Source organism: Rhineura floridana, chromosome 3 (assembly GCF_030035675.1).
Source record: "Rhineura floridana isolate rRhiFlo1 chromosome 3, rRhiFlo1.hap2, whole genome shotgun sequence".
NCBI lineage: Eukaryota > Metazoa > Chordata > Lepidosauria > Squamata > Rhineuridae > Rhineura > Rhineura floridana.
The window spans coordinates 191,309,638-191,322,053 of record NC_084482.1 but is presented as its reverse complement, the minus strand read 5'-3'; the positions used below and the strand labels follow the sequence as shown (position 1 = coordinate 191,322,053).

General features: G+C 44.9%; 1 protein-coding gene across 2 annotated transcripts; it reads left to right on the top strand.

Moving 5' to 3' along the window:
- The first annotated feature begins 2,768 nt into the window (after positions 1 to 2,768).
- On the top strand, positions 2,769 to 12,395 carry LOC133380864 (uncharacterized). 2 transcript variants are annotated; one of them, XM_061619020.1, is made up of 6 exons: positions 2,769 to 2,786; positions 3,050 to 3,349; positions 7,155 to 7,252; positions 9,543 to 9,575; positions 10,173 to 10,847; positions 11,454 to 12,395. In XM_061619020.1, the coding sequence occupies exons 3-6, from the start codon at positions 7,219 to 7,221 to the stop codon at positions 11,993 to 11,995; spliced, it is 1,284 nt and encodes a 427-aa protein (XP_061475004.1). In that variant the 5' UTR covers positions 2,769 to 2,786; positions 3,050 to 3,349; positions 7,155 to 7,218; the 3' UTR covers positions 11,996 to 12,395. The 2 variants fall into 2 exon arrangements, with proteins under 2 accessions (XP_061475004.1, XP_061475005.1); XM_061619021.1 differs by lacking the exons at positions 2,769 to 2,786; positions 3,050 to 3,349 and having other exon boundaries at positions 7,196 to 7,252; positions 9,879 to 10,847.
- Positions 12,396 to 12,416: the final 21 nt, after the last annotated feature.

Genomic DNA, 12,416 nt, shown 5'->3' with positions numbered 1-12,416 from the left:
GAAAATGGAACCAATTACCTAGAGAGGTAGTGGGCTCTCCGAAACTGGAGGCATTCAAGAGGCAGCTGGACAGCCATCTGTCGAGAATGCTTTGATTTGGATTCCTGCATTGAGCAGTGGGTTGGACTTGATGGCCTTATAGGCCCCTTCCAACTCTACTATTCTATGATTCTATGAAGACTAGCAAAGGATAGCCCTTCACATTGCTTCCCTGACTCTAGAATGATTTGGCCTCCAGCCAGGCGAGGGGAGAAAGGTCTACCCCCTCCTGAAAAACTATCACCAGCTAGTTGTTCCTATGGCAATATGGTCTACTCTTTAGTCATGCAGATAAGACGCTTAATAACAAGAACAAACAGACAGACTTAGCCAGGCCCTCATATTAACAAAGAGACTGGTTGGACCACTTCAGTGGTTCCTTCTGCTTCAGATGCAAATCTTACAAATACAAACCACAGATTTGGAGGGGGCCAGAAGACATAATCCAAACCAACCCCACAATCCTATAACAATACTACATGCTGATGATGGCCCTGCCCTCTACACCCTGCCAACTAGAGACTTCACACACCTGATGAGGTAGCCTCTAGTCCACAAAATTATGTACTCATTTATTATTTAGATTTATACCCTACCCTTCAAATACATTATCAGGATGGCTTATAATAAAATATTTAAAGCACCATAAAATAATTTAATACATTAAAAAGTTAAAACTATCAACTCCATAAAAGCAGCATCCAAATAAAAAGATCAACTAAAGTTAAAGCCAGTGTGATATAGTGGTTAAGGTGTTGGACTATTACCTGGGAGACCAGGGTTCAAATCCCCACATAGCCATGAAGCTCACTGGATGACCTTGGGCCAGTCACTGCCTCTCAGCCTCATGAAAACCCTATTCATTGGGTCGCCATAAGTCGAATCGACTTGAAGGCAGTACATTTACATTTAAAGTTAAATGCTAAAAAGCCTGGGAAAACAAGAAGTTCTTCTTCTAGCACAAGAAATATATCTGAGTGAGCACCAGGTGAGACCATTCTAAAGGCTTGGGGGCTGTGATGTTCCTGCTTATAGTGTAAATATGGTAAGTGCTGTTTATATAGAAGACATATGGTAAGTGGAGTGAAAGAGGAAGGGGGAGTACATGAGCAGTAGAATGCTGGATGATTGGCTGAGTGTTTGAATGGCTGGGAGTATAAAGGGAAGAATGACAGTTCAATCTGGGTGTGGATGTTGGGAGTGTGGAGAAAGAGGTGTTTGAGGGTGGAGGTCAGGAGTGTGGAGAAAGAGGGAGTTGGAGTTCTGATTAATAATAAGTCAAGTACAAAACAGGAATAGATGAAACCATACGCTTGTGAAACATTCTAAAACTAATCTTGTTATTTCTGATATTTAATAAATACTTATTTGGTTTACCAAAGGCCTGATCCTTGGCTGGGGGATATACATACCAGAAGGATTACCAAGGCTGAACAGAAACAGTATCTAATGGTGGCAGCGGTGAAGGGAGGAATAATAACAATTCAAGTATCCAGAGCAACCCAGAGTTGTATGCGTTATCTATAAAGATACAAGGGGGTTGGGAACAGCATAAGCACGCGGTCACAAAAGTAACCAGCTAGAGAGAGACTCAGGCAAAGTCTCTGGAAGTATTGGTTATAGGACATGACTGGTGGTGCTGCCTAGCAGGGGGATCTAGTGAGATTTGTGCTAGAGCGGAGTGAGAAACCATATAAAGGACGGTCCGGACTGGTGGTATCCCTGGTGGTGCCTAGTGAAAGGCAGTAGCCACAAGCAGGTGGGAACCTGACAGGGAGAACCAGGGAAGGACGTCACAGGGGCCACCAATTAAAAGGCCCGTTTTCTGTTAATCACGCACCTCACCTCAGATGGCAGGGGAATCAGGAGGAGGGTCTCTGATGAGGATCTCAAACTATAGGCAGGAACATGTAGAGTCAGGTGAGCCATGAAAGCCAACGCAACATAATTGTTATTTATTTATTTATTAGATTTATATCCTGCCCTTTCTCCCAGTAGGAGCCCAGGGCGGCAAACAAGAACACTAAAAGCACTTTAAAGCAACAAGATAACCATTAAAACATATTAAAACAAAACAGATTTAAAAACATTTTTTAAAAGCCTTTAAAAACATCTTTTTTTAAAAAAGGTATTAAAATATATTAAAAAACAATTCCAACACAGACACAGACTGGGATAAGGTCTTTAGTAGGCACCAAAAAGATGACAGAGATGTTAGTTTTTAAGGTGCCACTAGCTAAGAACATAAGAAGAGCCTGCTGGATCAGGCCAGTGGCCCATCTAGTCCAGCATCCTGTTCTCACAGTGGCAACATGTGAAGCTGGAAGCTTATTGGTTTTTTTGTGTGTGTGACGCAAAACCTTGCACTTCCAATTAGTTGACAGAAATATCACCTCCCTTGACTCTGCATTTTTAAGCCACCTGTCCAGTGGTGCTGTCAGCACAGGATTTGGGGCAAAAGCTCAGGGCCCAGGTTTACATTTTGAAATATGAAGTAACACACATTACCATGTAAAGCTGAGGATTGTAAGACCATTACATCCAGAGTCTAAAATTACCTAATTGCATCACTGTACCTGCCCTATGTGTTGCACCATAGTCATGACCTCTTTACCCTCACCTCTGACACCTGTGATACTTTTTTAGCACCCATCCTACTCTTCTGGCTATAAATTGTTCCAGCTGATTTTAATATTTTATTTTGACATTGTCGGAACCAGCCCTGAGACCTCATGGTGAAGTGGTGGGTAAGAAATTTTAACACATGGTCCAACAGTGGACCACTGGTGGTTCAAGAGCTTCATTCAGGTGGTCTGCGGTGTATCTGTAAAAATAAAATTAAAAACCATGCAGCATTCAGCACAGCACGTTACAACTGCTACACAGGCAGAAAAATAATGAAGGGATTTGCCAAAACCCTCAGCAATGTTCAAGTGGTCCGTGAAGGTGGGGGGGGAGTTTGGGAATCAGTGATCTAATATAACCAACGGCTGTTCTCATCACTATCCAGGTTTCCAAGAGGGCCGGAAGTGTCTCCCGATCTGCGACCAGCAGAGGGCTCTGATCATTGTGAAGGAAAGATTTCCCCCTTCCTTGTTTTCTTTCTTTCTCTGTCTCTCTCTCTTCTTTGTTCCGAAGCCTGAATCACAGACTGCATCCGGTCTCAGCAGCTGCTCGGCCACCATATTGGGGATTTGTTGCAGCCAGAGAGGCCTCGGCTCCAGCTCTCCCTGCGGCCGCCCAAAGAGGGGGACTGTCTGGGAGGAACGGATCCAGCTCCGGACTCTTGCAGCCATTGAGCCCTGACTAGGTGAAGCCCCCCGGGAAGTTTTTATTTTATTTTTAATTTAAAAATTATTTAAACGAAGGGGAGGGGGCGGGGAGAGATCTGTCGGAAAGTGCAAGGAATGGGTGGGGTTGGAGGGCGGATCTCTCTGGGATCATATTGGGGAAGGGAGGTAGGAGAGAAGGAAGATACCAACGGGGTTATTCAAGAGGCCTTGTTGTGGGTCTTGCTTTTGGGGAGGAGCCGCCGATTGTCCCCACGCGGAGAGTAAACAACATTCACAAGGGGAGGGGGAGAGAGAAGGTGATGCCTGCATGCTAGTGTGACTGACAAAAGTAAAGAGAGACATCATGTTTTTAATTCAGAAGAGTTGGCTCTTGCAAGCGCATACATTCACTTCAGTGAGAAACAGTTGTAGGAGGGAGGGGAGAGAGGGCTCGCGAGCGCGTGTGTGTGTTGTCAGGCTTTTGTGTTGCAGCCGCAACAGCAGCCACCACTTCCGGCTTTTTAGAGGTGCATCTTTTTCTCCCGTAGCGCTCAGGAAGGCGCGGGCGGGGTGGGGAGATGAGTCATAATAACCTCTGCAATGATTACATCCCCTGGCATCATCAGCTTCACAAACACACACCCGGTTCTGTGCCTCCGTTGAACAGGCGAAAAGGCTGGACCTCCGGAGCCTTGACACACCGCAATTGTTCATTTATTTGTTTAACTTTTTTTAAACTTACACTTCTCTGCACTGTGTTCCAAGAACAGAAGTTCCTCGAGCGGATTACCATAAAAGTAATTACTGTTTTAATTAAAAATTAGTTTTTAAATCCCAGCTGAAAACCTTTCTTTTTTCCAAAGTCTTTGGAATCTGTTTAGGTTTTACCTTTGTAATTCTCCGTATCCAGCGTATGTATATCTGAAGTTTGTCTTGTGCCTTACCTGATTTAATCCCTGGCCTTCCCTCTGTGTTCCCCTTTTATTTTTAGTTAGATTGTCTGCCTTTGCGGTAGGACATGTCTTTATTCATATTTTTCTTGCACAATGCCATGTGCACTGATGGCGCTATGTAAATAAACAACAATAATACAATAAAGTGCAACGCACAAAACAGAAGGGGCGGGGGAACCCAGCACAATGCAAAACTAGAGGATAACAGTGGTTTAAAAGACCCAAGGGACATAGAAAGCGCTTTCTGAAAAGCCTGGGATGTTAAGAAACTCTTCAGCTGGAGTTGAAAAAAACCATGGCCTGGGTGCCCGGCAAGCTGGTTGGCCAGTGAGAACAAGATGTGGTACTGGATGGGCCATTGTCCTGATCCAGCAGGCTCTTCTTATTTTTTTATTTTCTTATGAGCCTTTTTGGGGAGGGCATAACTAATGCAAATGGTGTCCCCAACTGAAAAAGGTCTCAGTTTAGTAATAGACCTCTCAGTACTCTCACACAGCTCAGGAATCTTCACAACAGCCTTGTAAAATAGGTCATTCTAAGTTTTCCCATGTTGTCAGTTGGGGGACTGAGACTGAGAGAGTGGGTTGCTTAAGGCTGCCTATCTAGGGAGTTTATGGCAGAGATAAAAGTAGTCACATGTGATAGCAGCAAGAAGATAAAAGGTTTTAGATACTGGAGAGTATGCCATTCTAAAGGCTCTCTAATGAGCCATACAGCTTGATATGAATAAGATCGAGTAATGGATTCATTGGACCAAAAGTGTATCTTCGGCCTAGAGTTTGGGTTGTCTGAAAACTTTGTTCTGTAGAGCTTAATTTTTGAGTCGGGTCCTGCTGAAACATGGAAGTGAACCAGAATACTCCAGGAAAAAAAACCCAAATAGAATTATCCTAATGGGGAGGGAGAAGCCCAGAAGTTAGTTTAATTAAGACAGGGGGTGTCATGTGGCATCGATGAGTGCACATGTGGGCACAGAGGCCTCTCCTGGGGCCTGCAGAATCTCATCTTTTTCTTGGAGTTACACTTGAAAGAAGCATTCTGCTGTAGCCAATATAATAGGTTGTGATGTGTGTTTGATTGTGGTATGTGTATGTGTAGTGTCCACAGCAGTTTTTCCAGTTTGCAGATGTGCCCTTGGGCTCAAAAAGGCTGATGATCCCTGAATTAACTATCCTGATGAACATCAGGTTCTATTTTTTCGTGTAAATTCAACAGAGTAAAAGTAAAGAAATTAGGATAAACACAGACAGCTAAATTAGGCAGTTGCAAGTTTGTGCCTGTTAATTGTCAGTAGATGAGTTGGATTTTACATGGGAGAAGACAGACAGATAGGTATTGTACAGGCCAAAACGTACTTGCTTATACTGCATGCATTTGCAAATGAAAAGTAACATGCTGATCACAACAACTAAAATGGCTCAGGTGCAACAACTACAGATGAGGGAGCTCTACCATTGACGGCTTTTATGGGGTAATTTTCTACATTTTCCCCCCTTGCCGGAGGCTACAACATATTGGAAATACGGGGCAGCCTTCCCCCTCTTTATGCCGTCTCCCTCATACCTGACTGGGACACCAGCTGTCGGTATGGCCCGGGACGCGGCTTGGTGCTTACATCTCTGCCAGGCTGCCGCCACCGCTACCTTCGCAAATGGGGGCATCGAGCTGGGCTGGGGCTGTGGCCTTTCGGCGGGCCTGGTGCCACGGTCTGTCCCTGGGAGATGCCGCGCTGTTGCAATAATTTTTCGGTGACTGCTGAGGGCGGGGGAGTGCCCCTGCAGCAGACCCTATTTTACCATCTGACCTCTCTCTGCTTCGCCTTGATATCGGCCGTGCTTACATCCTAGTGCAGCCTTTCCCAACTGGTGGGCCACCAGATGTTGTTGGACCACAACTCTCATCAGCCTCAGCCAGCATTGCCAATGGTCAGGAAAGATGGGAATTGTGGTCCAACAACATCTGGTGGCCCACTAGTTGGGAAAGGCTGTTCTAGTGCCTTCGTTTTTAGCTTCTCTGAAGAAAACCTCCCTGTTAGCCACGACTTCAAGGGGTCTGTTTGCCGTGCCCCACTCTCCGCTGAAAGTACTGGATGCTGAGATCAAGAGGGGGTGTCGTTTTTCGGTCTTGCAAATGGACTATTACCCACACTGGTCTTGTGCTGGAGTGGGAAGACTTCCATCAGGAGTTTCCATCTGAAGGCACACTTTTTGGACTATACAGACGAGAAGCCTTATTGTAACTGAGTTGTTCCTATGTTATTGTTTAGTTTTATTGCTGAGTTTTTGATATTCTTGATGTTTTATATCTTTTTGCTTTGTACGTCGCTCACAGTGGCTACCAGCCAGATGAGCGACTAATAAATTGAATAAATAAATAAATAAATTTATATGCTGATGCAGTGATATTAATAAAATAGCTAATTATTAAGGTAGCCTGAGTGCTTGTAAGAAATTAGTACTAAAAGTTTCTACATTGCTATTTCTGTGCTGCTAGTTGTAAATAGAACCCACATTTTGAACAGTGTCATCTGGCACCGCAATTTAGCAGCCATCAGGGGCTAATTGGTTTGTAGGAAAAGCTTGAACAGGCAGTGGCCTACTGACCTTCATAACGCAGTAAGCCAGTTCGATTCCAGTCTCATGTGCCTGTCCTACTGTTTTCAATGAGGTGTATTCTCATGCATATGGGATTTCAGTTTTAATTTCTCTAGCTTCTAGAGTGCCTTCTGCCTTTGCATTTATGGCAAAGGGAGTGGATTACCTATCCCTGTCAAAAGTAGAATAACTTTTCTGCTGGGCTTCATGGCAGTATTGATGACCCCCGCTTATGGACCTCGGTATGGTGGCTAGAGCAGTGGGGCTTGACTGGCTTTTTCTGTTGTCTGTTACAGGGCTGTCCACTACTTGAAGACTTGGCTAAAAGCACAGGAGGGGGAAGGTGTGTCAAGAGAGATCATGGAAGAGAATAGCGAGGATGTGACTTCTCTGGGTAAGGATCTCTTCCATGTCTTTGGCCTAGTTTGCATGTCCCGGTAAGCCACAGTATGGCGTACTGTGACCACACAGACATGCTGGCTCTTGGCAAGGAACTTGCACCCACTTTGCTGCTCCCCAGACTTTTTAAGTCAGTGCAGGACAGCAGCTTATCATGTTGTCCAAACCTGAAATCTTGGATAAGGTCTCCTCCTTAACCGCAGCTTGTAGCCATAGATAGATCTTGGTTGCAGCTCCTTCCCTATAGATTCCTTCCACAAAGATGATGGATTGGTGGCATACAAATGAGCGGTCAGAATATGGACCAAGGGATCAGACAAGTAAGCGATTAGATCAGGGAGATGCCTACACTTGCTTCCACTTAATAATTGTGAGAAAGTGGAGCACAAGAAATTCTGTCAAATGCAATAGCTGTGCTAACATAGTTTTTACTAGCTTATAGGATTGTGCTAGTGGCACTGCTCCTATCTGTACCTCTGCTGTCTCTGCTACCTGTACCACAACTGGGCAGGGTACCAGTAAATTCTGAATGTTAACAGAATATGAGTTGAAGGGATTAAATGCATTTTGGCAGGGCTGGCAATCCCCTAGCTGCCTGAGCTCCTAAAAGAGCAAGGGTGGCACCTCTCAAATTTTATTTTTAAATTTTTTTTACAGCTCTATGCGTGATTGGCACCCTCTCCCCATCCCAAGATGGTGCCAGTTTTAAAAATCTGAAAGCTGTCTCCAGCCCAGCACACCAGAGTTTGTACAACAGGAAACTGATTCCTAAAAAAGCATATGGTACAAATCAAATCCTGGGGAATGGGTACATTACCGGCTTTAGGGCAATGTGAATTCCCAGATGCAAGGATTTGATGCATCATATTTAGTTCATCCAGTCTCTGCAGTTCATACCGGTAAAATGTTCTGAGATGTTCTGGTCCCTTGCCAGTGCACATGGCTGGCAGGGGATCTAGTAAGAACAAAAGCAGATTGTGCAGGCCTCATGGCTGGCTTCTCCCTGTCAGGGAAGGGTGAGTACTGGGGAGATAACATTTCCCCATACTCCCAACTGTTTGCTACAACATTGAATCAGGAGTGCAGAAAGCTACTGTGGAAATAGGGCACAGGAACATAGGCAGCTGTCTTGCACTGAGTCAGACCATTGGTCGATCTAGCTCAATATTGTCTATGCTGACAACGCAGCAGTTCCCCAAGGTTTCAGGCAGGGAACACTCCCAGCCCTACCTCTCTATGGGACTTTTGACCCTCTTGACCACACAAACATGAACTTTGCCTGTGAGTGGGAAACTTTCTGACCTCTGAACCATTGTTTATCTTGGCCGTGCTCATCTAGCCACCAGTTGGTCAGAGCAGAGCCTGAGAGGACAGGAAAAGATTTGTACAACTGCGGATCAACCCCAGTTCTGTGACTGAAAGAACATGGTGAATGTCAGTTTCTTGCATGCACTGAAAGGGCTTCTTTCAGGCCCGGTACTGACTTAAGTCTAGGGGGTGCCAGGCTAGAGGTTGGATTGAGCAACACAAGGCCCTGAAAATTCTAAATTCTATGAGTCAAATCTTCCATAAAGTCATGGATCAGCCAGCAATGGCAGCAGCTTTCTGAGGGTGAACTTGCCTCCCCCAGCTAACAGCTTTTCAAAAGCCACTAGGAAGGGGAGAGTTTCTCCCATTTATTAGCAGGGAGGCAGCCAAAAAAAAAGTGGGGGGGGGAGAGGGAGATAGCCATTACAGAGTGGCTGTGAAGCTGCTACTCACAGGAGCACAGAGCAAGGTGAGTTGGGAGTGCTTGCAGTTTTGCAAATAAGTCTGTCCACAACATTTTTTATTAGCCCATGAATATTTGTGTTTGAGATTGTGGTGTGTAGATGGCTTATAAGGGGGGAAATGCACATAATCTTAAAAGAGGAAAGAAGTTTCCTTGTTTGGTTACCTGGATGAGATCCTTGTTCTTTATAGATGAACAGCTACTGTTGCCTGATGGCTACCATGGAAAGAAGTCTGTACAGTCGGAGGAGTTCCAAAATCCTTCAGAAGGAGGAGCTTAATGCCAAGTTTCCTCATCAAGAGGCTGGCATCTGAGTTGACTTTCAGCCAGTCAGGACCCGTGGCCTCTGTCCATAATCACAAGGATGTTGCTTTCATGGGGTAGATGTTCTGTGAAATGAATGGCGGATTACCCTTTCCTGATTACTTTTAGTCATATTTTCCCACCAGTATTGCTCTTACGATTTCCAGAAGGCTTCACCTCTAATTTTGTCTGTTTTTCTTTTCTCCCTGAGCGGCCTACATTTCAACAGATGGCAGTTACACAGGTGAGTAATTATCATTTTGCATGTCAGTCAGGCCAAATTAATGCCAGGTGTGTCTAGAAATCTACTGTTAAACTATTATGCAATTGGAATATGTTATGCAAAATTTACTTAACTTTGTTTTTAATTTTTTTTTCTGGTCAGGGGCTTAGAATAGTAGAGTTTAAGGAGGGATGGAACTTTAAGACTTCTTCACACGTTACGCTAGACACGTGTATCGCACTGTTATCACGTATCTTTTTTTTCGCATGTCGGAATGCAGACTCCCGTGTCATTTTCTTGAGGTTACACGTGTTTTCTTTGCAGGCCAACTTGCGGGAACAAAGATGTGAGATGCGTGTCTCTCGTAATGTTTGTGTGAGATGCACATGTCTCAGCGGGGGAATTGCCAGCGTGATCATAGAGTGCATTGTACAGAGCATCCCATCTCTCTATCCGCACTCTATCATTAGGAGCTTCTTTGTTACACCCCCCTTCCCACTAGTGCTCTTTTTACTACACACAAATTGAAAAGTTTCCTGCTGCCATTTTAAAATTTCCTGCTGCCAATATCAACCGTGTCATCCTCGGAGCACACCATGTTGTCTGATACCCTTCCAGAGACCGTGCCAATGCCGAATCACGGCACAATGACAGCTTCTTCGCAGGGCTCTTCCTCTGCCACAAAATCAAGGCGCCAGCCCGTTTGGACCGACGAGGAAACCCGGGCCTTCATCCAGGTGTGGGGCGACGATGCTGTGCAGAGTGCCCTAGCGTCAAACTATCGTACAGTCGCACAGTTCCAGTGGATTGCGGATGAAATGCGAGCCCGGGGGTACAACAGGGACTGGGAGCAATGTCGCGAACGTGCAAAGGTGCTTCGACGTGGCTTCAAAGAGATAGTGGATGGGAACAGCAATGCTGGTCATGGACGCCGAGTGTGGCCATATTATGAAGAGCTTAATCGTTTTCTTTGCATCAAGCAAAATCTGGTCGTTCCACGGCTTTCAGGAAGCAATTCACGGCCACCTGTTGACCGTCGACGTCGGGAGCACAGGGAAACTCAGGATGCTGCCTATGAACCACCTTCATCGGTAGGAAAGAGTGACAAAGGGACTTTTGAAGAGCCAGACGGGGATTGTTTACTCTTGCCTGAATCAGCTGGATCACAGCAGAGCGAAGCCAACATGGAAAACCAAGTGGGGTCTCCAGCAGCAAACTCTGATATATCCATGGATGGGAGTGCTGGTCCTGGCACTCCCACAGATCCTTTGCCATCCAATGACTCAGTTTCTGGTGAGTTTGTTTGGATTTGAGGCTTATCTATGATGGGGAAGGGTTTGGGTACAATATGTTTGTTTCATCCATTCATGGACTTCTGTGCACTTTCTCTTTGAGTAATTTGGGTCAGGGAGAGGTTGTTTTATCATGTGCTCTTGTTTCTGAGTTCTGAGCGACGGATTGAAGTCAGAGCTGAGGATCTTGAGAACCACAGCTTTAATTCTTGGGGATGGGGAATCCAGTCTTCAGCCTATTTGAATGGATAAGATAATGCTTGAAAAATCTGTGAACACTGTCTGATGAGTTTTCTGAAGTCCTTAAAGGGCTGAGCTTCAAAATTTAAGAGATGGACCTTGAGTTCTCTGCCTACCAGAATTTGTTTCACAAAAAAATAAGCAAATACATGCATATCTGCATAATTTCAATAATGCCTTCAAGTTGCAGAATCTGGCTTCTCTTTTCACATGTTTACGGTTATTTTGATGTGGAATCTGGAGGTTTATGTGTGTATGTATTATATTAGTGTAGAGTACACCCTCGTTATGGCAGTTTCAAGTCCGTCTGTGAAAGAGCGTTATGCGTCATTTTGTTTAGTATGTTTTCTGATGTTTGCCTCTTCAGCACCAAATCTGCGCCCTCGACCATTGACTGCCGCAGAGAGGATGCGGAATCTTCGTTGCAGACAGAGAAAGAGGAGGGGGGACACTTTGAAAGAGCTCATGGAAGTCACCTCCCAAGCGACCAGCGAACTTGTCCGGACACTCTCTGACCTCACGCACAAAGAGGTGGCTTCTTTTGAACGTGCTTACAAGGAGGATCTGTCTGCTCGTAAAGATGAGATGGAACAGAGCGCAGAGGACATTGGAAGGCTTGTAAGCGCTCTGGAGTCCAGTGATCAGACTCTGAAGGAGCAGTTGAGCAGCCAGACCAGTGTACTGCAAGGCATACTGGAAGTTATGAAAGACATACGGGGTAGAACATCGTACAGTCCTCCCTACCCTTCACAGTATTACGATTTCCCTGGCCCTAGCATGATGCATACAGGGGCTTCCTCCTCAAACGGCCAAGAGATGCCATGCCCCTCCCCTTCCAGCCTTGCATTCACTTCCCAGCAGCCTGCTACCAGCAACGGAGACGTCTCTCCTAGGAAGCGGATGAAATGAAACCGCTGCAATGGAGAGGCCCTTCCTCATTTAGTCTCATTGTGGGAAAAGCCCATCCCTCCAGCTGTTTTCTTCTTGTTATGACACATATATTGCTTTTCTTTACTGCATAGTTAGAACATATTTTCACCACATTTATGTGTGTGTCTCCCTACAACATTAATGTTGTGGAAACTGCTGCCAGCAACGTACATTTAAATTTATTCTTACTGGGTTTGTTTGTTTGTTTTTTTAAGTGTACCAACATTAGTTTCCCTTCCATCTTGTTTCCAGAGGAATGCAGTGTTTGATGTACAAGTGTACAAGTTTTTTTTTTTAAAAAAATACACTTAACACATTACCGGTTACCTGTAAGAAGGTAATCTTTTAAAAAGAAATAAACCTGCACTGTTGTTCCAAATTGTTCAACATGTGTTTTACG